Source organism: Schistocerca serialis, chromosome 1 (assembly GCF_023864345.2).
Source record: "Schistocerca serialis cubense isolate TAMUIC-IGC-003099 chromosome 1, iqSchSeri2.2, whole genome shotgun sequence".
Classification (NCBI taxonomy): domain Eukaryota; kingdom Metazoa; phylum Arthropoda; class Insecta; order Orthoptera; family Acrididae; genus Schistocerca; species Schistocerca serialis.
Window position 1 is genome coordinate 218770595 of NC_064638.1, and position 27114 is coordinate 218797708.

At 39.9% G+C, this 27114-nt stretch overlaps 1 protein-coding gene across 1 annotated transcript in view; it reads right to left on the bottom strand.

Moving 5' to 3' along the window:
• Positions 1-8040: 8040 nt before the first annotated feature.
• LOC126460578 (epidermal growth factor-like protein 8) overlaps positions 8041-27114 on the bottom strand; it is a 177864-nt gene continuing 158790 nt past the window's right edge. The window contains exons 10-11 of the mRNA XM_050095929.1: positions 26207-26327; positions 8041-8843 (exon numbers count right to left, since the gene is read on the bottom strand). Coding sequence (XP_049951886.1) covers positions 8800-8843; positions 26207-26327 — 165 coding nt within the window. The 3' untranslated portion in view covers positions 8041-8799. The remainder of the gene's footprint in view (positions 8844-26206; positions 26328-27114) is intronic.

Genomic DNA, 27114 nt, shown 5'->3' on the forward strand with positions numbered 1-27114 from the left:
CTCCCCTTTTAAGGTCAGACATTACTTGCATACTTCAAAAAAATACTGAATGGAAAAAGTGCTTACATCACCGAAACTTTTTATTTCATTTTTCAATGTAGTCTCCTTGTAGATTAATGCACTTGGTCCAATGATGGTTCCAGTGCCATGATCCCATGTCGAAAATGAGTTTCCTCAAGACCTGCAAAATAGTTGTCAACTCTGGCTATCAATTCTTCGTTTGAAGTGAATCTTCATCCATCAAGAAAAATTTTCAGTTTTGGGGAGAGATTGAAGTCTAACGGAGCCATATGAGGTGAATAACGTGGGTGTGACAACGATTCATACTTTAGTTCATGTAATTTTGCTGATGACAGCTCATGTGTGTGGGTGTTCATTGTCTTGATGGAAGATGACTTTCTTCCTTGCTAAACCTGGCCTTTTTTCACGTATTTTTTGTTGCAGTTTGTCCAGGAGGTTAGCATAGTATTCTCCAGTAATTGTTTGCCCAGTGGGGAGATAATATACAAACAGAATCCCCTTCGCATCCCAAAACACTGATGCCATGACCTTTCCCGCTGAAGGACTTGTGTTTGCTTTCTTTGGTGGTGGAGAATCAGCAAGTTTCCACTGCTTTGACTGTTGTTTTGTCTTTGGGGTATAGTAGTGCACCCAAGTTTTATCTGTGGTCACAAATTGGTGCAAAAAATCTTGTTCGTTTCTCCTAAAATGGGCCAAACATTGTTCTGCTATGTCCATTCTCATGTGTTTTCGATCCAGTGTCAAGAGTTGCAGATAATTTTTTCATTTCTGATTCTTCAGTTAAAATGTGATATACCCTTTCAGATGACATCTGGCAAGTGCGAGCAATTTCAGGCACTTTCAGTCGGCGATCCTCCATGACCATATTGTGCGCTTTTGCAATTATTTTTGGAGTAGTGACACATCTTTGCCGACCACTGTGCAGATCATCTAAGCTCTCCTGACCAAATTTAAATTCATATGTCCAATTGGTTCAGTTGAAGAAGCAAGATAAAATATTTTAAATGTCATTCTACAAAACTGTAAGCAATTAGAGGTAGCACCAATGTCCACTTAAATTTATAGAATTATATGAAAAAAGTGCTATAGTGTTGATGGAATTTCAAACAGAACTCTGAAAAGTTGTTCAAACTTAATACATAATGCCCTTAATGACATATTTAATTAAGAAAGGTGACAAGACAGACTTAAACAATTATTGTCCAATTTCCTTAATGACATATTTTTCCAAAATGTTTAAAAATGTAATATAATCAAGAGTAGTCTTACACTTACATTGAAACAATTTGCTTAGCATCTCACAGTTTGGATTCCAGAAGAGTTGCTTGACTCAAAATGCTATTTACACATTCATTCATCAAACAGTACAAGCCTAAATAATAAAATATCACCAGTTGGTAATTTTTGTGATATTTCCAAGGTGTTTGTGTAGATCATGCTACTGTCGTATAAAAACTCAAGCTGGTTTGCATAATACTTAGCAAACAGAATAGAAAAAGCTGTGCCAAATAATTCAAACAATGTTGGAAGGGCAGAAAATTTTAGAAACTAGAGAAAAATCACAAAGGGAGTCCCACAGTTCAATTTTGGGTCCACTCCTATTCCTTGTATATGTGAATTGACCTTCCACTTAACATTCAACAAGCAGAATTGGTACTTTTTGCAGACAATACTAGTGTTATAATAAATACCATCAAAGAGAAAGCAACAGAAGTGACCATAAATGATATTTTCCAAAGAATTACAATGTGGTTCTCAGAAAATGGACTTTCCCTAAATTTTGAAAAAACACTAGATTCAGTATTGTACAACAGTCATACCAATGAATGCTGTAGCATATAAACATGGTACAATGCTCAAAATTTTTGGGTGTGCATATTGATGAAAACTTAACTGGAAGAAGCATATTACTGAGCTTCTCAAACAGTTAAGTCCACCTACATTTGATCTTCATACAATTGCTGATATTGGAAACAAATGAATTAATCTCCTGACATAATTTTCATGTTTTTCCTCAGTAATGTCTTGTGGAATAATTTTCTGGGGTAACTCACAACTTGAAGTGTTGATTGCTCAAAAGCAAGCACAGATGTCTTGTGGGTACCTCTTCCAAGAGCTAGAGGTTTTAAGTGTGTGGTCACAGCATCCACAAATTATATTAATCATATGTATTCCATCGCAATTTGAGAAGAACAATGATGACCATACCTACAATACTAGAGCGGAAAAGTTACCTTTATTACCCATGATTAAAGCTGTCGGTGGCTCAGAAAGGAACTCAGTTGCACCAACAAATATTTTTGGTCATTTACCTAGTACCACAAAATGTCTGACGGCAAAGCAGGCTTTAAATCTAACTTAACATCATTTCTCCTGGGCAATTCTGTCTATTCCATTGAAGAGTTTCTATGTAAACACTGGCAGCCACTAAAAAAGTTTAAGTGTAATTGCATGAGCAGGACTAAAAACACTAATGTGTTCATTTACATTAATACTAATCGTGCATACATATCCTGCAAAGTGCCTCATTCCACATGATTTCAATCAAAGAATAGTACAAATGATCTATGGAGCATGTAACTAATTAACTACCTAACTGCCTGTCCCACACTACAGGTTAACATTAGGCGTATTCCTTGCTATTTCATTTTGTTTATTTGAGGCCTTTGGACATGATTCAACTTCAGATACATGATGTGCTACATATTCAAAGACCTATCCAATATCTCTCTCTCTCTCTCTCTCTCTCTCTCTCTCTCTCTCTCTCTCTCTCTCACACACACACACACACACACACACACACACACACACACACACACAATTCAATTCACACAGAATATTTCCATTATTTGTACACATATAATTTAATCATGATGTGCTCCCATCACTGAAAAGAGAGATCACTCCAAACACAAATTATACAGGGTGAGTCACCTAACATTACCGCTGGATATATTTCGTAAACCACATCAAATACTGACGAATCGATTCCACAGACCAAACGTGAGGAGAGGGGTTAGTGTAATTGGTTAATACAAACCATAAAAAAATGCACGGAAGTATGTTTTTTAACACAAACCTACGTTTTTTTAAATGGAACCCCGTTAGTTTTGTTAGTACATCTGAACATATAAACAAATATGTAATCAGTGCCGTTTCTTGCATTGTAAAACGTTAATTACATCCGGAGATATTGTAACCTAAAGTTGACGCTTGAGTACCACTCCTCCACTGTTCGATCATGTTTATTGGAGAGCACCGAATTACGTAGGGATCCAAAGGGAACAGTGATGGACCTTAGGTACAGAAGAGACTGGAACAGCACATTACGTCCACATGCTAACACCTTTTTATTGGTCTTTTTCACTGACGCACATGTACATTACCATGAGGGGTGAGGTACACGTACACACGTGGTTTCCGTTTTCAATTACGGAGTGGAATAGAGTGTGTCTCGACATGTCAGGCCAATAGATGTTCAATGTGGTGGCCATCATTTGCTGCACACAATTGCAATCTCTGGCGTAATGAATGTCGTACACGCCGCAGTACATCTGGTGTAATGTCGCTGCAGGCTGCCACAATACGTTGTTTCATATCCTCTGGGGTTGTAGGCACATCACGGGACACATTCTCCTTTAACGTACCCCACAGAAAGAAGTCCAGAGGTGTAAGATCAGGAGAACGGGCTGGCCAATTTATGCGTCCTCCACGTCCTATGAAATGCCCGTCGAACATCCTGTCAAGGGTCAGCCTAGTGTTAATTGCGGAGTGTGCAGGTGCACCATCATGCTGATACCACATACGTCAACGCGTTTCCAGTGGGACATTTTCGAGTATCATCTCCGCCTTTTCAGAGTTTGAATACACCATGGTCACAGTTCCTACAACAGTACACTATCACAGACGTCTGGTAACACGGTGTACTACAGTTGGTCTGCGTGCGGAGACGAATGCAGAATAACAATAGCAGCAAGCGCTACATGCAGACACTGCGACAGCTAGACTAAACCACAACAGTGCACTACAGACACACTCGTAAACACGGTCGTCATCGTAAACATGTCCCTGCAGATGCTGCTTGCCGACCGTGGCCCGTGTTTGTTACGACACGCAACTGAACGTCGGAGGTTTCAAGCGTCAACTTTAGGTTACAATATCTCCGGATGTAATTAACATTTTACAATGCAACAAACTGCACTGATTACATATTTGTTTATATGTTCAGATGTGCTAACAAAACTAACGGGGTTCCATTTTAAAAAATGTAGGTTTGTGTTAAAAAACATACTTCCGTGCATTTTTTTATGGTTTGTATTAACCAATTACACTAGCCTCTCTCCTCACGTTCGGTCTGTGGAGTTGGTTTGTCAGTATTTGATGTGATTTATGAAATATATCCAGCGGTAATGTTAGGTGACTCACCCTGTATATGGAACAGATAACATTTGTGACTCAAACCAATGATATTCAGTTACCTAACATTGTTCCCAGAATTTTATGCATAATTCTATTCAGTGGCCCATAAACAAATTTACTGCCACACCAGACAAAGCGTCTGGCAGTAGTTACTTAGCTGGGACAGACTGCTATTCAAATATAAATTTAAATGTCAGGAAGACTCTTCCAAAGGTGTTTATGTTGAATGTAGCCTTGTTTGGAGGAGAAAATGGTCTATAAACAATTCAGACAATAAGAGAATAGCAGCTTTTGAAATATAGAAGAAAGATGAATATTAGATAGCTAGATCAGAGAACTAATGAGGAGGTGCTGAATCAAATAAGAACACAAAAGAAATTTATGATACAACTTAAGTAAAAGAAAGGATCAGTCGATGGGACACTTCCTGGGACATCAAGGAATTGAGAAGTTGATAATTGAGAGGAATATGGGGGGTAACAGTTATAGAGGGAGGGAGGGGGCAATTATTGATTGCAGGAAGCAGGTTCAAATGTATGTACATTGCAGCAGGTATGCACAGATGAAGAGACTTGCACAGGGTAGCATGACGAGCAGCATCAAACCAGTCTTCGGACTGAATACCACCACAACAACTGCCAACAAACAAACAAACAAAATTAAATAACCTGTGTCTTGGTCATGATATTTCTGATTTAAGTACTAACATAAATGAGAATGTTCTTCTGTAGTTTTACTACTCTAGATGTATAATAGTTTCACACACATTTTATTGTGGGCCGTAGATTGGAGTAGCTGTTCCAGCAACTCCTAACAAAAGTTACCTTATTGAATCTTGTTGTATCATAGCTTACCATTATCTCTCATTTTGTAACATCTTTGTATTGGAATATCTTGTCATCGGTGTAAATTGTTCACGCGGAGGAATTATGTTGTAGTTGCGCTGCAGTTGTTGGCATATGTAAAATTTTGGGAATTGACATTAGGTACATACTATGTGTCAAGTATATTTTGCCATTGGACACATTTGTAACTTAACAAGAACCAGGACAAATTGGAAAGGTTGATAGTGATGATTTGATATCATTAGATACACAACTTGAGCATATTATTGCTCTTTTGGTTTTGATAGTTAATGTTTAGTGTAGACCAATAACAGGAAGACAACTTTCACCTAATTGATCGAAATGTAAAGTAGATTTCTTGCTTAGTAACAAAAGCACTTCAAGATCTTGAAAGAAGCTTTACAGAAACAGAGCATGTTATTATTCACCCATTCACTTGCATGAAACCAAAAAGGGTGAGTGAGTGATGACAAGGCCAGTTTATTCTTCTAATCCCACTGGACATAACAGTGTATGATGGCATAACATCGATACGCTGCACAATATCTTCTCTAGCGCAATTCCTGCAAATGGTGGAACCACACAGCATACTTGGCTGCCAGCTGGCTGTTAAGACCAAGTGGCTGCCAGCCTAGTCTCATTTCTGTTTGCATGTGAATGTGTATATCTCCATGGTGGATTGAACATTGACTGTGCCTCAGCATGGCACCAATTATTCTTTAGTCTTATTGTGTTGTGACTGGGCTTGTTTGGGGTTGAAGTATAATGCCATCTGCCTACTACTATTAACTTCTACCTAGGTGGACTGTGATACCACTCAGCTAGGTGCCTATTTTCAGCCTCTCCTACTAATAATTTTCATCACTGTGATTGAGTCTTGCTACTGCCAGTTGTTTGAGTTGTTGTCCTGAACATTTCTGTGACCACTAACAGCTAAGTACGAAGTGTCATTTATTTTGTGTTTCAGTGTAATGAATGAGTATTATTAAATTAGTTTTGTGATCCAAATTGGACACTAGAAAACTATGCATAATCAACCATAATGGAGAAATTTTGGTAGGAACATTTACTGATTGCACTTGACCCCTTCTCCAAAAATATGCAAAGTGGTGAAGAGTTAAGAATGGATAGATATTGGACTCCACAACCTAACAGTCTTTGTGTCATAAAATGCCCAGGTGTCATAATGGTCTCTGATAACTGTTTCATTGTTCAAGGCCATAATGTTGCATTGTGAGTAAAAGAGTATATTAGAATGCTTATTTGCATTTGATAAGTTCAGTCAGACTGTTGGTATGTTCATTAGTATGCCCTTCAAGAAGACAACACTGTGGTCCGTTTGACAGTTACTGCCTCAAAAAAATAAATCTATGAGAAGTGATGTCATGTAGTGTCCCTACTCCACATGGCATCACTTCTCATAGATTTATTTTTTTCTGGATTATTGTCTCTTCTCAGAAGTGAGATTTATCTGTAGAAACATCGACATAGTTGAGGTGTTGGGAAATCTTTGATGTGGTATGATGAAATAAGCTTCTACAAATATGTTTGAAAATAATATTCTCTCACAGAAGCCATACTTCAGGAATGTATACAGTAAGGATATATCCAAATGCAAGGTCTTATTGACCTAGTCTGAGAACATCCTGTAGCAGAAAATGTACTGCCTGCTAACCTTTCCTCTCACTATTAGCGAAATCCTTTCCCTTTTCGCCTGAACAGAGGCACACTGCATGTTCGAATAAACAGCTTGGTACCTTTGAGACTTTCATTTGTTACTGATTTTTTGTTGTCCCCTACAACAATGGAGCATAATTATTTCTCTCTCATGTTTGCACATACAGCTCCTTAATACCACCAGTGGCTTGAATCTTGTCACTGCCAGCCTTATAGAAACTTAATACTACTGTATGCAGTAGCACTGTTGTAGTTGTGAATTCTGTGTAGTGTGAAATTTGCAACTCTGAAAAATCTTAAACACAAACAGCTAAACAGAGACAGCTATGGACTGCTGCATATCTAATAACACACCAGTTACAAAATGCTGACTGTGTTTGTGAGTCTAGATATTGTAACGGTGTGGATACCAAAGACATTTTTGCTATTGAGGATTGTAATGCTTTTATGCACATCTGGAATAAATATTTTAGTAATACAGTATTGTTTAAAATAACAAGCAAATTGGGCACTAGCATTCAGCTTTCTAAAAAAGTAAATAAATGTTTGCTTAAGAACAACTGGGTATGTATTAAAACACTTTCTTAATTTTCCTTGTAGAATTTCATGCAGATAAATGTTACTAATGCAATAGTGAAATACACATTTCTTTGTGATCTGGGTACAACTGGAATGAGCTAAATAAGGTCTTTTTTTCCTCCTCCTTTGAAATATCACTTTATTCAGTTTCACAGGTTTGAAGGGGATATAAGCTGATATTGATGAAAGGAATTGTAAGCTAACAGATCATTTGCTGAAAAATACCATATAAAGAACAATTATTGTTTAATAAAATGATTGTGGTGATGACTGACAGCATTTGAGATTATTCTGTATTACATTGGAGCTAATTGCAAAAGGAAACCATATGACTGGGAATATTACATCATGGCTCTGCCTTTACAGACTCATTGTAGCTTATCAATCTCAATAGAGCATTATCAGACATCCTGAAGTGAATATTTTGTATAGGAAGAGCTTGGTGTCCATTTATTTTCATAATTCAGAAGCTACAAAAGTTGATAAAAATATTCCAATGTTATTGGATACTGCCTTTATTTACACATAGTCAAATTTCATTTACATGGTTCCATTTATCCTAAAATATACCTTAAAACATTTTCACAAAACAGCTCAAGTGGTAGAAAGATTTAATTAAGTTCTTATCACAAGAGATGACAAATAACTTTCTTATCGTTCTGTTTCAGATTGCTTGTAGAAACATACACTCATTCAGTAATGCAGAATAGTTTATTTGCAAAGGCACATTTTATTCTTTTAACTGATTCAACTTTGTGTTCAATAAATTAAGCTTTTTCCCCCTCCTCCAACTGCAATGCATTTATGAAGCTCATGCCCACAATTACTACATTTGATTTCAGGCAACAGGCAGTTTATATAGGCACAGTCTCAAAGTTTCTATCCTATATAAGACAACTACTAGAACAATGGCACCATAATCTATATGTTTCAGTCTTCACTAAATAAATATTTTATCTGACAACTGCTTCTGTGATACACAATAAACCATTTTCAATATATTCTTGTCAAAAAGAAGCTAAAAAGTTTGTTGCATAAATGCACAATCTTGTAAATCTATCAAAATATTTGAATAATTATACAAACAATTGATTATTTAAGGTCTGTGTGCTTTCATCTCATTCTTAAAATTTGTTATATATACATATAAAAAAAATCACTGTTGAGAGTTGCAATAACAACCCTGAACAAAATGGCAGTGAACTTCCTCTTGACAGAAGTCTTCCTTCAACAGTCATGCTTCAGCTCTGCAGGTATGCTATGTTAGATGATATTTGTAGCCGTAAGCACTCCGACAGTTGCCTGAAAAGGACAACATATTTGTGTGTAATATGAATACAAATTAATAGTAATTTATGAGTATGGTGGAAAAGCAGACTTGTTGCAATTGCCTTTCCCTTTTATGGAGAAGATTCTTGTTTTTTGTTACCAGATGGAGCCACTTTCGGTGTGCCAAGTGACCCAGTGTAATAATACTGTGAATGGTGTGTTTTGTGTTTGTTGCTTTGTATCTTACAGCTTCACACTGATCACCATTGAAAAAGGAATCGCATTATTGTTGCAGACAATACGACTTTGAACTGTGTGTCATTCCATGTTGTGAATTGTATCATACAAAAAAGAATTACTGAAATGTGTATCTTTCTTTTTGCTGTAAAGTCATGTTGATCTCAGTAAAAGAATAAACAGGTGAAGCAGCAAAAATCATTTAGCACAGTCTGCATGCTGCATGGATGCAACAGTGGGAAATGGTGGAGTGTGCACCTGGCTGCAGAGGGCAGGCTCATTTGTGCCACGCACTCACAGCCTATAGCTGTGAAGAGGTTTGGTAGAGGATGGGATAACGATAGTGATAGTGGTAGGGGTGCATTGTGAATGCCACCACGTGGCAGGGAAGGTGCAGTTCGACACTTGAAGCTGTTGTACCAATGAGTATCTGACATAACCTGTAAGCTACAGCCAGTGAGTCAGCAAATGACTGTCAGTACATCCAACAATTTGACAAATAGATATTCAAGGCCAATAGTTTCTCACTAGAGAACTGAAAAAGAAAGACTACCATAAACAAAGGATCAACCAAAGTAAAACTAGCCCAACCGCCTGCTGCCAGAGGTGCTTCAGTCTGGAACCGTGCGACCGCTATGGTCGCAGGTTCGAATCCTGCCTTGGGCATGGATGTGTGTGATGTCCTTAGGTTAGTTAGGTTTAAGTAGTTCTAAGTTCTAGGGGACTGATGACCTCAGATGTTAAGTCCCATAGTGCTCAGAGCCATTTGAACCTGATGTCAAAATGAGATGTCACAAAACAAAAGAAGGTGTAAAATTGTTGTGTAGAAGACAACTGGACAACATTGATTGCTACAACACTGACAAAGTAAAATAAAGAAAATGTGGAAATTATGTGTCAGTGCCCTGAAAACCTGTTTATGAAAATTACCTAAATGTAAAAGGTGGTTTTATCTATGTGGGAACAAATTTGCTTTGAAACAACAGTGAGGAAGAAATTGTCAGCCATACAAGGAACGTCATCCAAACAGTCAGAAGACTCTCCTCAAATTACAGAATAATAATAAGCGGCATTGTGTACAGGAGATAGATGAGTGACAGCTATGTGCAGAGAATAAACAGCAATATTAAAGAACAGTGCAATAAACTAGGAGTAGTTTTCATTGATCCCAACAAATTTCTAAGTACAAAGTGTCTTGCCAAAGATGGTCTACATCTGAATAGGTTGGGCTCAAAAATATTCAGTAAGATGTTCATAGATACTTGCCAGGTCATAAAAATAAGGGAAACTGGCAAGTAGTACCATCGATGTGGTGGTTGAGACACTGACTGCAGCGATTGTTTCCACTGCGGAACGTACCATTCCTCGTTCGTTAGGGTGCCCCCGGCAAAAGTCGGTGCCTTGGTGGTCTCCAGAGGTCGCTGACGCCATTAAAGAACGTCGGCGGGCTCTTCAGCGACATAAGTGGCACCCGTCTTTGGAGAACCTCATTTTATTCAAACGTCTCCGTGCTCAGGTATGGAGGCTTATCAAACGGCGGAAACAGGAGTGTTGGGAGAGGTACGTTTCCAACATTGGTTCCCGTACTTCCCCCTCCCAGGTGTGGCTGAAGATTCGGCGCATTTTTGGATTGCAGTACTCTACAGGTGTCCCAGGGCTTACCATCAACGGGGCAGTATCCACCGATGCCGATGCAATCGCCGAGCATTTCGCACAGCACTATGTTCGGGCCTCTGCGTCGGGGAATTACCCGCCTGCGTTTCGCGCACTCAAACGCTGGGAGGAAGGCAAACGGCTTTCTTTCGCTTCTTGCCACCCTGAGGCGTATAACGCCCCATTTAGTTTGTGGGAACTCCAGAGCGCCCTGGCACAGTGCCCCGATACAGCCCTGGGCCAGATGGCGTCCACAATCAGATGCTCAAACACCTGTCCCCGGACTGTCAGCGATGTGTTCTTGCCATCTTCAACCGCATATGGGGTGATGGTGTCTTTCCGTCGCAGTGGCGAGAAAGTACCATCATTCCGGTGCTGAAGCCTGGTAAGGACCCGCTTACTGTGGATAGTTATCGGCCCATCAGCTTAACAAATACTCTGTGCAAGCTGCTGGAACGCATGGTGAGTCGACGGATGTGTTGGCTGCTCGAGTCTCGGGGTCTTCTGGCCCCATGCCAGAGTGGCTTCCGTCAGGGCCGTTCCGCCGCCGATACTTTGGTCTTCCTTGAGTCTGCAATCCGCACTGCTTTTTCCAGGCGCCAACACCTCGTCTCCGTCTTTTTCGACCTCTCCAGAGCATATGACACAACGTGGCGGCACCATATTCTCGCCACGTTGCACGGGTGGGGTCTCCGGGGCTCTCTCCCCATTTTTATTCAGAATTTTTTATCTGTTCTGACATTCCGCGTTTTAATTGGCACATCCCATAGTTCACTTCATATCCAGGAGAACGGCGTTCCACAGGGCTCTGTATTGAGCGTGCCCCTTTTGCTTGTGGCCATTAATGGCCTTGCAGCAGCAGTAGGGTCGTCTGTCTCACCCACGTTATATGCTGACGATTTCTGCATCTTTTTCAGCTCCTCCACCATTGGTGTTGCAGAACGTCGGTTGCAGGGAGCCATACGCAAGGCACAGGCGTGGGCCCTAGCCCATGGGTTTCAGTTTTCTCCTGCGAAGACTTGTGTTATGCACTTTTGTCGACGTCGCACTGTCCATCCCCACCCTGAGCTCTATCTTCAGGATGCTAAGCTCAGGGTTGTTGACACTTACCGTTTTCTGGGATTGCTGTTCGATGTCCGGCTTACTTGGCTTCCACATATTCGTGAGCTCAAGCGTCAGTGCTGGCAGCATCTGAATGCCCTCCGCTGCCTCAGCAACACAACTTGGGGTGCAGACCGTAACACGCTGCTGCAGCTCTACAAAGCCCTTGTGCTGTCCCGACTGGATTATGGGAGTGTGGCGTATGGCTCAGCATCGCCCTCAGCGTTGCAACTGCTGGACCCCGTTCACCACTGTGGGGTTCGACAGGCGACAGGAGCATTCCGCACCAGTCCTGTTAATAGCCTACTTGCTGAGGCTGGGGTTCCTCCGCTCCACATTCGGCGTCAACAACTCTTAGCCAACTATGCTGCCCACGTCCGTTGTTCTCCCCGTCACCCTAACTACCGTCTCCTTTTCGCCGATGCGGCAGTCCATCTTCCACGCCGGCGGCCGTGATCAGGCCACGCAATTGGGATCCGTGTTCGGTCACTCCTTAGTGAACTCGAGTCTTTGCCTCTTCCATCTGCTTTTCAGGTCCGCCCACATACACCACCTTGGTGTATACGTCGGCCGCAGCTTCAGCTGGACTTCTCCCAATGGCAAAAGGATTCAGTTCCTCCTGCAGTCTTGCGCCGCCAATTTCTTGCTCTCCTCAACGCATCCCGTGACTCGGAGGTTATCTATACCGATGGCTCGATGGTTGATGGCCGTGTGGGGTACGCTTACGCTCATGCGGACTATGTCGACCAGCGCTCCTTGCCGGACGGCTGCAGTGTTTACACCGCAGAGCTAACAGCTATTTTTCGTGCCCTTGAGCGTGTTTGTACCAGCACTGGCGAGTCTTTTGTCATTTGCAGTGACTCTCTCAGTAGTCTCCAGGCTCTTGACAAGTGCTACCCTCACCATCCCACTGTTGTTGCCATCCAGGAGTCTGTTCATGCTCTTGAACAACGTGGCCGTTCAGTGGTGTTCATATGGACCCCGGGACACGTTGGGATAGCGGGCAACGAACACGCCGACAAGTTAGCTAAAGAAGCCACCCGCAAACTGCCGTTGGAGATCGGCCTCCCGGCAACTGATCTCCGATCGGTGTTACGCCGTCGGGTCTTTGGGATGTGGGCAGACGAATGGCGCACCCTGTCTGTTCCCAACAAGCTGCGGCATGTAAAGGAGGCCACGACCGTGTGGGGTTCCTCCATGCGGGCCTCTCACAGGGATTCTGTGGTTCTCTGTAGGCTCCACATTGGTCACTCTTGGCTGACGCATGGTCATCTGCTGCGTCGAGAGGACCCCCCTCATTGTCGCTGTGGTGCGATTATGACGGTGGCCCACATATTGTTGGACTGTCGTCTTTTAATCTCCAGGGTGCTTTATCATCTCTTTTAGGTGACAATGTCTCTATGGCAGATCGGGTTTTAAGTTTTATTCGCGCAAGCGGCTTTTATAGGTCCATTTAAGTTTTTTTTTAACATCACCCTCTTTTGAGCTCTCTCTTTTAATTAGTTTTGTGTTGTGATTCGACTCCGCCCTAAACTTTTAGGCTGGAGGTTTTAACGTGTTGCAGAGTGGCTGGCTCATCCTATTATTTTCGTGATCAGCCAGCCACAGTCCTCTGCTGTGCAGTTTTAATTCCTTCTGCCTTTGTTCTCTATGTTGTTTTTGTTGCTGTGCTCTGTTTTCCGTGTTGTCTTACAATGGACTATGGGGCTTTTCTTCCCCCGGAATTTTTCTTTTAGTGCTTCGCCTGCCTGGTGGATAGTTTCACTCTGCTCTGTGTTTTTATGAAACAAGGGACCGATGACCTTTGTAGTTTGGTCCCTTTAATCTTTCACCCAACCAACCAACCTGGCAAGTAGTGATGGCAGTGAAAAAACTTGTCTAGCATTAAGAAAGACAAAACCAAACCATTATCTGACAAGAAATGTGCTAAAGCCAATAACTAATAGTCAAAGTAGATATGTTATCCACTGGAATGTAAATCATTTAAACACTGATGCTTCAAACAATTGAAGCTCCAAAATAGACAAATTGGAAGATATTCTGTCAGAATATGCAAATATGAGAGTTGTTTGTTTAAATGAGCACTGGTAGGACACTATTAAAATTTTAAACAAAATAGGGAACTTAAGATTAGCAATTAGCTTTCGCAGAAAAAACAAGTCACATGGAGGCTCATGTATACTTGTACATAGTGATATAAGTTATCAGACTAGAAACTGTTTTAATTATTTAAATGAAGAATATGTGTTTGAGAGCTGTTGTGTAGAAATAGTGGACTCACTAGCTAATGTTATAATAATCTCAATATACAGAATTCCAGGGATGTCAACAGCAGAACTAATCTTATCTAAGCTTCAAATTATGCTAGAAGACCTTTGTAGAGAAAAATAGAAAAAAATGTAAAAGCTGCTGATTTTAATATTGATATCACATGTGATAGTAGCTATGCTCAAGATTCACTGACTTCGTAAAGAAATATGGCTTCAAATTTAATTTCTTTGAATATACCAGATACAATGGGCAGTCAGCAACCTGCATTGACAATGTTCTATTTATGTATGTGAAGATGTGTATACATTTTGTCTAGATCTAGGTATTTCAGATCACTGTGCATTGTTCATTGAGCTGCCACAGACAGACATGAACATTTCACGTATGCAACCCCATATGAGCAGGAAAACTTGCTAACATTTAGTGAGAAGCTAAAAGAGAAAACATGGCCTTTTGATTGTTGTAACTCAAGTGATGAAAACTTTGAAAAATTCCTAAATAGTTTTCTTGGTGTCTTTAATGAAACAGTTTCACCTAGACCCTGCAGAAATAAAATAACAAATAAATTAGAGTGGATTACCCAGGGCATAAAAATTTCCAGCATTAGGAAAAGGCAACTGCACAGAGAACTAAAATATAATAAAGATATTGATTTCATTAAATATGTTAGACTCAATAAAACCATATTTAAAAGAGTTGTCAAGGCAGCAAAATGACTGGCAAATAACAGGCTAATTTTAAATCATAAAAATAAGACAAGGCTGTGTGGTCAGTCATTGTATCTGATTTAGGTGTGAAAGCCTGTAACCAAGAAATTTCAAAAATTGACATTGAAGGAAATACTATTGTTAAGTCAAATTCAAATACCAGAGTACTTTAATGAATTCTTTATAAACGTAGCAAAGTCTGATGTAGATGTAGCAGATTATCACAACAAAGTAAATCCCTTTGGCCTAGGTGAAAACCCTGAAACTTTAAAAAATTCTTAAGTTTCTGTGGAGGATGTAGAAAATGCAATTCTAACAGCAAGGGGGGGGGGGGGGGGGGGAATCTGCCGGTTGGGATGGAATACCCACCAAAGTTATTAAAGTGGTACACAATAAAATTGCAAACCCACTAGCTCAATAATAAATCAATATTTTGAACAGGGCTGTTTCTCAGAGGTGCTGAAATATTCTGAAGTCAAACCACTCTTCAAGAAGGGATCAAGAGAGATTGCAAAACTTGCTGTTGCACAAATCCAAAACTTCATTGCAAAATATTCTGTTATCCTAAACAATCAATTTGATTTTCAGCAGGGGAAAAACACCATAGATTCAGTGAACAGTTTCACTGAGAAAATAAGTGTATCATTAGACAAGAGAAATAAGGTGGCAGTAATTTTCTGCGACCTTACAAAGGCGTATTTTCTGCAACCTTACAAAGGCGTTTGATTCTGTAAACCATGCACTGCTTGTTTCAAAACTTGAAAAGTATGGAATTACTAGCAGTGCCCTACACTGGCTTAAATCCTACTTATCAAACAGAAGCAAAGAGTTATCATGATTTCTTCAAATGGTGCAGATTATTTTTCTGACTGAAGGGGGGGGGGGGGGGGGGGGAGGGGGGAAACACTTAGGGTGTTCCACAAGGCTCCATATTAGGCCCAGTCCTATTTCTCTTCTATGTTCATGACTTACCATTAAATATCAGCTCCCCACCAGTTCTGTTCACAGATGATACTTCTATCTTAGTTGAAGATCAGGATTTGGAAAAAAATTCCCAAAGCTGCGATCAGTGCATTAGAATCTTGGTTTCAGCTAAATGGATTGAATCTAAACTTATCTAAGACTCACATGATGCAGTTCAAAACCAAACAGTCAAAATGTGAGCAGATTAAGATATGTACACAACAACCAAAATATAGAAGAAGTAGACTCAGTCAAATTCTTAGGTTTAAATGTAGATAAAAATTTGAGCTGGCAGGCACCCCTTGAATACCCGCAAACAAACTGAGCAGCTTTGCATTTGCAGTGCAAATATTACCAATGGCAACTGACATGGACACATGAAAAGTAGCATATACAAGCTACTTTGAATCCATTATTAGGTATGGTATTGTTTTTTGGGGTAACTTGACAAACATAGTGTGGATACTAAAAATACAGAAAAAAATCATTCAAAATATGTGCACTGCAAATCACAAAGAATTATGTCGACTATTATTTAGAAAACTTAAAACATTAACTCTGTCATCCTTATACATGTATGAGATTATTATATTTTTGTACACCAGACATGAATTAGTCGAGAGAAACGAATTTGTCCATTCACATGATACCAGAAATAAAGAAAATTTTATGCTCCCCGCCTACCATCTCAGACTGTGTGGTCAGTAACCTCAATACACGGGAATGATTATTTGTAACAAAATCAAAGGGAAAAAGTTGATGCAGATTAGTTTAGGTTCATTTAAAAGAAAGCTATATGAGGCACTGACACTGAAGTGTTATTACTCAGAGGATGAATTCATGCACGACAAACTGGAAATCTGAACTGGATACAATGTGTTACATATTCGAAGAAATATCCTTGTAATGTTGTTATTGTGCAACTGGAATAGCTAGTGGTTCTTGCAGCCCAACAAGAAAAGTGTTTAATGAGAATTTCGTATACTGTTGTGTGTGTTGTGACGAAAATTGCAACAGAATTGCATATAATCACTCATGACTAATAATGAAGAACTTTCCGTGGAGCCACAGTGCACAAAGACTTCCTTGCCATGATATATACTACAGAAATAAAAAGAGAACATTTGAAGTACACAGCTTGGTGGGTAGCAGTCCAAGGAGGTGGCCACATAGGTATGGACTTGCCCAGCATCAGGATGAGAATGCTTTTCTGTGCCAATCTCTAAAGATATATTATATGGTGATGATTCACACATCATGTTCTGTAAATTCCATCGTGATGAAGAGTCACGACAGGCACAATAAAAAGATTCACACCTTCATAGCTTTTGGCCATTAAGGCCTTTGTCAGTAGTAGAAACACATCCTACATTCTCGTAACCCTCCTGGCCTCAACCTTTGTTAGTCACTGTCCTCACCCATCCTGCCCCCTCCCTGTTCCCATTCCAGCACTACACAGCCATCATTTCACCGTCACACCCAGTCTTTTATTCCCCCCCCCCCCCCCCCCCCAGTAATGAACCATGATGGACCTTGCTGTTGGTTGGGAGGCTTGCATGCCTCAGCAATACAGATAGATGATGTACTGTAGGTGCAACCACAACGGAGGGGTATTTGTTGAGAGGCCAGAAAAACGTGTGGTTCCTGAAGAGGGGCAGCAGCCTTTTCAGTAGTTGCAGGGGCAACAGTCTGGATGATTGACTGATCTGGCCTTGTAACACTAACCAAAACAGCCTTGCTGTGCTGGTACTGCAAATGGCTGAAAGCAAAGGGAAACTACAGCCGTGATTTTTCCCGAGAGCATGCAGCTTTACTGTATGTGCATGGAGAGCTGCATCAAACCAGTCTCAGGACTGAAGACCACAACAACAACATTTTTATTGCTCTCATTTCTGCTTTTTACCCCCTCCGCACCTTCTCTCCTACCCTCTGTCTAAACTGCAACACCTCACTGTCCGCCACTCTGACCATACGATCCCTCCCTCTCCCTGCCCCAGCCTCCTCCTTACCCCCACGCAGTCACCACTCCCATCATGCACTGGTGCTGCTGCTCGCAGTGTAGTTTCAGCTCACTGAGACTGCAGACGTGTGTGCACATTGCGCTTACATGAGTGAGTGAGTGAGTGAGTGAGTGAGTGTGTGTGTGTGTGTGTGTGTGTGTGTGTGTGTGTGTGTGTGTGTGTGTGTGTGTGTGTCTACTGCTGACAAAGGCCTTAATGGTCGAAAGCTATGATTGTGTGAATCTTTTTATTGTGCCTGTCGCGACTAAGCATCTCCGCTATATGGTGAGTAGCAACTTTCCTTCTCTCGTATTGTTACATTCCATCCTGGATTGTCCATTGTTTGATTTTTGCCATGATGATGAAGAGTTTTCAGGAATGTGGAATGAGTCATGTTAGGTGCTCACAGGCAGAGGCAGCCACTACAGGCTACATCTGTAAAGTATACTAAAAATATATTATGACTAGTCCTAAGCTACTAAAACTGAGAATTAAGGGAATAACTACTAGGCTGCTTTAGTCTGTTTATGTATAGTATCCGAAGAAAAGCTTCAGGAAAAAGCCTGATATGTAGCAGATTGAGATACAATGTTTTGTAAAAGTCTTATTACAGTTTGCTTGTAGTGATTATGTAGTATCATTTGCCCCTGAAAGCTACCCCTCCCCTGCCCTCCCCCCTCCCCCGCTCCAAAAAAAAAGGTATGGGGGTAACTAACTTCAACACTAAGTTTCTCTTCCTGTCATTATATCATGAGTGTCGTTAGACAGAAACCTAAATAACGTCTCATGGTTATCAGTTTGATGCAGTCAGCAAAGTGACTGCGTAACAGTGCTTGCCAGTAATGTTAGTGAGACAGTCGTAATGATGATTATGCACTATTCAGTCAGTCTAGATTTGAGTGTGCTTGTTATGACATTACAGAAACAAAAAAAAAAATCTTATTCTGTGAGTGACAAACTAAAGATTATTGACTGAGTTAAAAATGATGATACAAAAAGCAAGTTTAGCATGTGAGAGTGGGTACAATAATAGGGTTTGTAGAAGACACAAGTGAAATAAACAGATAAATTTGTAAGTTGAAAGTTATGTAGGAATGGATAGAGAAAGGATGAAACTAGGAAAAGACAGCAAACTTAAGGAATATCTTGATGGGTGGCTTGTATTAAACCAAAGTGAAACAGTGCCACTTTGCAGGCTAATTATTAAAGCCTGAGCTATGGAATTTCACTTTGATTTAGAGGGCACAAACACTGTATTGCTTTCGACAGATGGTTTCCAAGGTGGTGGTGTCACCATGGAATTAGCCAAATAGACAATGAAGGTGAACCAAGAGCTTCCATTGACGAGTCTACTTCACAATTTCCTGAAATTCTAGACAAAGTAATGGTAGATGAAAATTTAAATGATGCAAAAGTATATAACTGTGATGAAACAACACTTTATTATTGACTATACCTAACTAGAACTCTTGATGTGAAAAATTCAGGAAATAAGATGGGTTTCAAATTGGACCAGGGTAGGTTAACACAGCAAATAATGACAGTTTCTGGTGAAAAGGAGAACTAAAGTACCCTGGATGCAAGAGGTACACCGGGATCTGGAAGAAATGGGAATATGAGAACCATAAATAGACAACAGGGTAATTTTTAAATAGAATTCAAACTTTCACAAAATCATTGTGGACAGAAGAGTGGAGGAGGTAGCAAAGTATGAGAATGAAAGAATATGGGCCAAGAAATGAAGCCAATGTGAATCAACATGGTCCTCAGATGGCCAAAATGAAAAGCAGAAGAAGAAGAAGAAGAAGAAGAAGAAGAAGAAAAAGAAGAAATATAGAACTACCCCCCCCCCCCCCCCTTTCCTCTCCTTCTCTCTCTATGTTTGCCACAAATATATTGGGGAGCTATAAACTGAAATACCTGTGTATAGGCAAAAGTACAAGTCTGAGGTGTTTCAAGCTTCCAAACATGTCATCACTACAGTTCACTGGCATGTACTCCAAGAATTCTTGGATAACCCGAGTTCCATTGCAAGACAGTGCAATAGAAGAAGAATGTAGTCAACAGGTTTCAACAGCAGTCACATCTAGTATGCAAGTGATTTTCTGCAGTGAAATATTAATCTTGAAGACTTGAACCACTGGGCAGTCTTCGGGAACAAGGATACAATTTCATAGAGAATATGTGACAAAAATGTTATTGATGCTGTATGAGATGAGATGGGTGAAGTGTTCAAAGAAGGAAAAAAAATATATATATGATGTTCCCAAGACGTGTGTAATATAAGCACACCATCTGTCTAAAGCAGAATATACATGCATGAGTCCATATATTCTGCCAAAGTAGGGTGAATGGCAAATATGGTACTCTTTTACTTTGTGCTGAATGTACCTGCCTGACAAAGAAAAAAAATTGTAGCATCCAGAGAGGGAAAAGTAAACAAAATGAAACATCAGGGTTTGAGATGGTTATTGCAGTGATTATAAAAAAATTTACAAAGAACAGGGCAGTATGAGCCCACTTATCAGCATGATGATGCACTCCCTCAGACCTACATGCATGCCTTTATTCTGTTGGGAAAGGTGTCATAGAGCCATTGCATCCTCTCCCGAGACAAGTTGGCCCACAACTGTAGTAACTGGTCCATGATATCTAGGACACTGGCACTAGGACAGAACTGATGTCTGACCTGGTCTCTCACTTGTTCTATTTGGGATGGATCTAGGGATATTTCTGGCCATGGGATTACCTTAACATCACTTGCAGACAGTTCATAGAGACACATGCCACGTGGGGACAAACATTGTCCTGTTGAAAAATGGTACCACTATACTGTCACATGAGGGGCAGCATATGAGGTCACAGGATGATCGTGACATACTGTTGTGCTGTCAGAGTTCTCTCTATCACTACCATCCATAATCTGAAGTCATACTGAATGGCTACCCACACCATGACTGCAGGAAAAATACCGCTGTGCCTCTCCAAAATATTGGAAGAATGGGACCTCTGCCCAGGTCCCCACCATACTTCCTGGTGATTATTATCTGCGATAGTCATCATCATCTTGGACATTTTCCAGCCACTGGCTGGGTCTGTCGGGAACACAAGCCTCTCCATCGTGTTCTGTCTTTCCACCATTCCCCCTCTTCCACCTTCGTCCAGTTCTCTCCTCATCTCATCACACATTCCTTCACTCCCTTCACCCATCTATCTCTTGGTCTTCCTCTGGGCCCCTTCCCCTCCAGTTGCAGATCAAACATCCTCATCCATTCTCTTCATGTGTCCATACCATTGCAGTCTTGATTTTTCTATCCTGTCCTGTACTGGTTCCTCCTTTAGTCTTTCCCTCACATACACATTTCACAATCTGTCTCATCTTGTTACACTCAACCTGCTCCTCTGGAACGCAGAACCACAATTCATTGCTAAACGAAATACTGAGAATAAATTTGGGGTACTCAGTGATCAGCATGTAACTGGATTGTATCATACCTCCATAAAAGTAAAAGCTCATAGAGATACAATAGTGACCTATCAGTCACGTTTATTAGTAATCAGACATAGGTTTCCCCAAGGTTCCATATTGGGTCTGATACTGTCTGTATTATATGTTAATGATTTGATTGTTAACAACAGTAACAGAAAGCTATACCAATTTTCAACCGACACCAGCATCTTAATTATGGTGAGTATAAAAAATACCTTTGAAAACATATTATGACTGCCACAAAGAATGTAGTAGAGTACTTTGATGCAAACAGTTTGGTTACAAATCTGGGAAAAAAATTCTTGCAATGGACATATTCTTCACCAAGAATAGGACAGCAGATGATTCTTATATTGAAATAAATGGACAAACAATTGGAAACAGAGCAAAAAATTTATCAGTAGTGAATACAATCACACATGAAGTGGGTCTCACATGCAGACTAAATAAACAGAAAGCTGAGCCAAATATGTTAATGTTTACTTCATATTTAAATATGATTTAGTATTCTGTGGAAATATGGAGCAAATTTGAAATTATTTAGATTACCACAGAAAAACATTATAAGGTTAATGGAAGGGGTGCACCAAACATCATTGTGCAGACAGCTATTTTGGAAAAATAAAATACAACTTACATTAAGTTACATACTAAAGAATGTAGTTATTGTAAAAGAAAAATCAAACAGTAACATTCCCTGGATCACTTGTAATGAATGTACAAAGCTATCAAACAAGACAGATAAATGATGTACATGTACAACATACAAATGCAGCACTGTCACGAAAAGGCAAACTCAATCCTACCCGGAGATCATATACTGAATTACTCAAACCCAAAAAAATAATAATGGACAGGAACAACTGCAAATCAGCCAAAGGGTTACTTGGTCACGTGCTATTTCAATTCAGTAATGGAACATCTAGAAAAAACAAGACTGTAGCACCAATTAAGATTGTATTTGTAATAAAATATTTTGTTTTTGCTAAAAATGTATGTAAAAATATTACAACACAGAAATAAACAGCACTTTATTTCATTCTCAGAGGCAAATAATATCCATATCCACCCTTTTAAAAACCCTCAAATCATACAGTCTTCAGACCAAATTAATAAAAAGCAATGAACTACCTTTAAGTAACACAAATTCCAAGATAAAGTTTAGGGAAGAAATTTCAAAAGCTTTCACAATAAAAAAAATAAATGATGGACTATCTTTTCAATGTAGCTCTTCATTATGTCATGAGGATTTGGCAAAAAGGAAACCCACCAAATTCAAAATAGCAACAAAACTACAATAAGATAGACTGCTGCCTGGCATTTATGGATGAGTTAACTCTCTTAGCTCTTAACATGAAAGAAGTTCATGCTCTGATCACCAGTCTCCAAAAAAATCATGTTGAAAATAGGATTCTTTGAGAAAAATGAGCTGTTATCCATGAAACCCCTGTTAGAGTCTTCATAAACAACCAAAGAATTAACAGAGTTGTACAGTTGAAATGTCTTGCAGAAATCATCAAGCATAACTTAAGTGATGGGTAAGTAAAACCTACAAAATAAAAATGCTCAGTTTCAAAACTACCTAAAATATAATAAGAAATATTTGTCAATAGACATTAAGATCCAACACTATAAAAGCATAATTCTCCTGGAAGCCATTTGTGGTTATGAAACCTGGTTCCAAATTAAAAATGAAAGAACTGATCAGCTCCTCAAGATTGAAAGAATAATCATCAGAACTTACATAAATAATAAATACCAGATCAAAGGAGTCTGGAGAACAATGAATCCCAGAAATTCTGGAAGATATTAAAGCAGTCCTCCAAATAACAGGTGTAGAGAACAAAGACAAAATTAATACTCTTCTTAAAAACCGCAAATTCACAGCAGAAATTACACATAGGAGGGTTGTAGAAATATCAGGCAAATTGAGAGAATTATGATAAGTGAGAATGAAATGGTACTGGGCAGATCATGAGCACCAAATAGCACAACCTTCAAACAAAATTTGAATGTTGAACCACTCACGTGGTCTAATAATAATAATAATATAATAATAATAATAATCATCATCTTTTGTACCTCTGCAGTCCTAGATTCACACGACCAATAGACAGAAGAATAAAAATAAAGGATGTTGAGATGTTTTGTTTACCGACAGTGACCCATTATAAATTTTTGGACCACGATGTAAAATATTCTGAACCCTAGAGGGGGATGCATTGTCTATGTGGAGAATACAAACGGTACCTAATCACTAACCACAACATAATAAACAAGATTTTGCACACACATTAGCAGGTGCTCCATTTTCAGCATTTTGGACTGCCAAAAAACGTATCTGCAAATCCCAAGCCCCCCTGTGAAAACATACCAAAAACTGTGAGGATCATGCCTTTTGGACTGTATGAGTTGCTTTTTCAGCCCTGTGTATTAAAAATTTCACTCAGACTTGTCAATATTTCATAGTCCTCTATAAATTCCCATTTTGTTTCTCTTATCTGGATGACATTGTAGTATTTTTGACATTCCCCCAAGAGCATGAAGAGCAGCTTCACCTAATTTGCAAATCCTTAGAATGATTGGGAGTAGTCGTAAATGAGGAAAAATGTCACTTCCATAAACAAGAAGTAATCTTTCTAGGCAACTACATGACAAAGAATGTGACTAGATCCAGACAGCAATGTAAAGACTATCCATTGGATGCTTAGGCCAAGAAACTTCCATGAATTTAGGTACTTCCGTGGTATGATCAGTTTCTACTGTCTACACATACCTCAGGCTGTAGAAATACCAAGTGCCATTAACTGACACAATGGCAGGAAAAATGCTCATGGCAAACAAGCACTATCATGGACCAGTAAAATGCAACATGTGCCTGACTGAATGAAAGACAGTTTAGACCAAGCCAATACACTGGCACATCCTGTGTCTTCAGTGACCTTATCAGTTACCACTGATGCTAGCAGAACTGCTATAGGGTAGTCCCACAGCATATTACCACAGGTCAGCAACAACCATTACGTATTTTCTCCCAAAAGCTCACAGAATTGCAGCATAAGTGGTCAGCTCACAACAGGACCTGTTATGATGGATGTCTTAAGGACACAGACAATACCGTGGCTGATTTTCTCTCACATATAAATGCAGTAACAGTTAGCATCAGTCAAGAAGAGCTCACTGCAACACAACAGCAAGACCCACAAATAAAAGAATTACTACTAGAGGCTGCTACAGGATGTACATTAGAGCAGGTGATGATCTCCAGAGCTGCTGCTCAATTAGAGTGCGGTATCTCCTATATGTGGCCGTTCCACAAACATTTCAGGACATCGTTTTCAATTATTTCCATGGCATGTCTCACTCAGATATAATCAGCTACAAAATTAATAATGGAATGTATTGCTTGGTCAAAAGTGAAAACAGACTGCATGTTATGGACATGAGCTTGAATTAGCTGTCAGCAAGGTAAAGTAGGACACCATGCATACCCCACGCATGGCAAATATCAAATACCAAAGGGGTGACTGCAGCATGTCCATCATCTTGATCTTGTAAGACCTCTGCCTGAGTCAGGAGGTTGTTGATACCTCCTCTTGGCAATAGACTGTGTAGCAGTGGTGCCACTACCTAGTATAACACTGGAAACAATGGCAAAAGCTTTTTCGTCACCTTTTTTGTGTTTGGCAGTGCTTTTACTGTGCCCAGCGGTCTTTTTTCTTTGTTTGGCGATCTTTTCCCAGTGTTTAACAATCTATTTGTTTTGTATGCTGACCCACCTTCATAGTTGAAAAATCTTCTTTCTCCCTGTTTGGCAACAATTTTCCTCATTTCATAAATATTTTTCCTTGTTTTGCTACTATTTTTCTTTATTTAGTGATCTTCTCATCTTTATGTAACAACCACTAATATATTTACTTCAGCCATATGTTTAACTGTTTGCTGTTTATGATACAACCTTTCATTTGGTGCCCAGAGATAGCATGGCACGAAACAGATCACTAAGAAAAATAGTGTATAAATAATAAAAGAAATGGTTTACTTCAATCAATTATTTTCAAGCATTATAAATTAGTGTATAACATAACCCTAAAATGATTCAGTGTGTACTGTAATGCGACTCTGTAAGATGTAACTGGATTCATAACTGAACCAAGCAATGGAAAATCCAGGATGGAATAATTACAGTATTATGAAAAGTACAGCTTCTAGTCACTGTATAGCGGAGATGCTGAGTTGCAGATAGGACTGTCAAACTAGTAAGCTTTCAGCCAAAAAGGCCTTCATCAGAATCAGACACTTCCTCTCCCCCCCCCCCCCCCCCCCCCACACACACACACAAATTCAACTCAAACAGACATGAGCCCCAGTCTCCTTCTTACCCCCACCACCAAGATTGCTTCTCCCACCACACGTGGCTGCTCACACTCTGGCGTTGGCAGCCAGAGACTGTGGTCACGTGGGGGTTGAGTTGCATTTGCTCGAGTGTGTGTATGTCTGTTGTCTAATTCTGAAAGCTTACTTATTTGACAGTCTTTTTGTTGTGCCTATCTGCATCTCTTCTATATGGTGATTCATAGCTAAAGAATTATTTAAAAAATAGTGAATACATTTAACAAAACAACTAGAGTAAAACTAACAGAAGCATGAAAGTGAACTGGGGCCGGAGGAATTGGGGGAAGAGAGGGGAGGGGGGTTAGGCAGCATTCTCAAGTGTTTTGAACTTAGTGTATTTATTGATGGAGATTTGTGAGTGCTCTGCTTACACTCCTGTTCCTGTGCTCTCCCTCTTCATTCTCTTATAAGTTAAAGGGCATGAAATTCTTCAACATTTTAATGATTAAGACTAATATCAGTGCTCTTGACCACAGATATGTGATATCTTATTCAGTGTGTTGTCTTTCTTAGTTGGTTTGTCTCTGTATCATATGTTACAAATTCTAGCACACACAAAATCTGCAAAACATTACTTACAAGTCTGTATTCGATGTTGTAGACTTGACACTTGGCTACAGAGTGGATTTATCCTTTCAATTTCAGTCCTGTAGTTCTGCAGTGTGCGCATGAGTCTGCCTGCTTCACTTTGCACCGATTTCTGTAGCAAATAACAGGAAGAAGTAAACATAAAATTATGACTTAATACTTTATTATAAAATGCCTGATGGCCTGTATGATACTATAAATTCACAAATGCCAACAAGCAAGAAAATTCATATAAAAGTTAATCTTTCATATTTGTACACTGAAGAGCCAAAGAAATTGGTACACCTGTCATAATAGTGTAGGGCCCCTGTGAGTACGCAGAAGTGCCACAACATGACATGGCATCGACTCAACTAATATCTGAAGTAGTGATGGAGGGAATTGACACCACAAATCTTGCAGGGCTGTCGATAAATCTGTAAGAGTATGACAGGGTGGAGACCTCTTCTGAACAGCATGTTGCAAGGCATCCCAGATATGCTCAATAATGTTCATGTCTGGGGAGTCTGGTGGCCAGCGGAAATGTTTAAACTCAGAAGAGTGTTCCTGGAGCAACTCTGTAGTAATTCTGGACATGTGGGGTGTTGCATTGTCCTGCTGGAATTACCCAATGCACAATGCACAATGGACATGAATGGATGCATGTGATCAGACAGGATGCTTACATAGGTGTCACCTGTCAGAGTCAAATCTTGATATACCAGGGGTCCCATATCACTCCAACTGCACACACCCCACACCATTACAGATCCTTCACCAGATTGAAGAGTCCTCTGCTGACACCCAAGATTGATTGTCTCCATACCTGTACACGTCCATCTGCTCAATTCAATTTGAAACAAAATTTGTCTGACCAGGCAACAAGTTTCCAGGCAGATTAAAACTGTGTGCTGGACCGA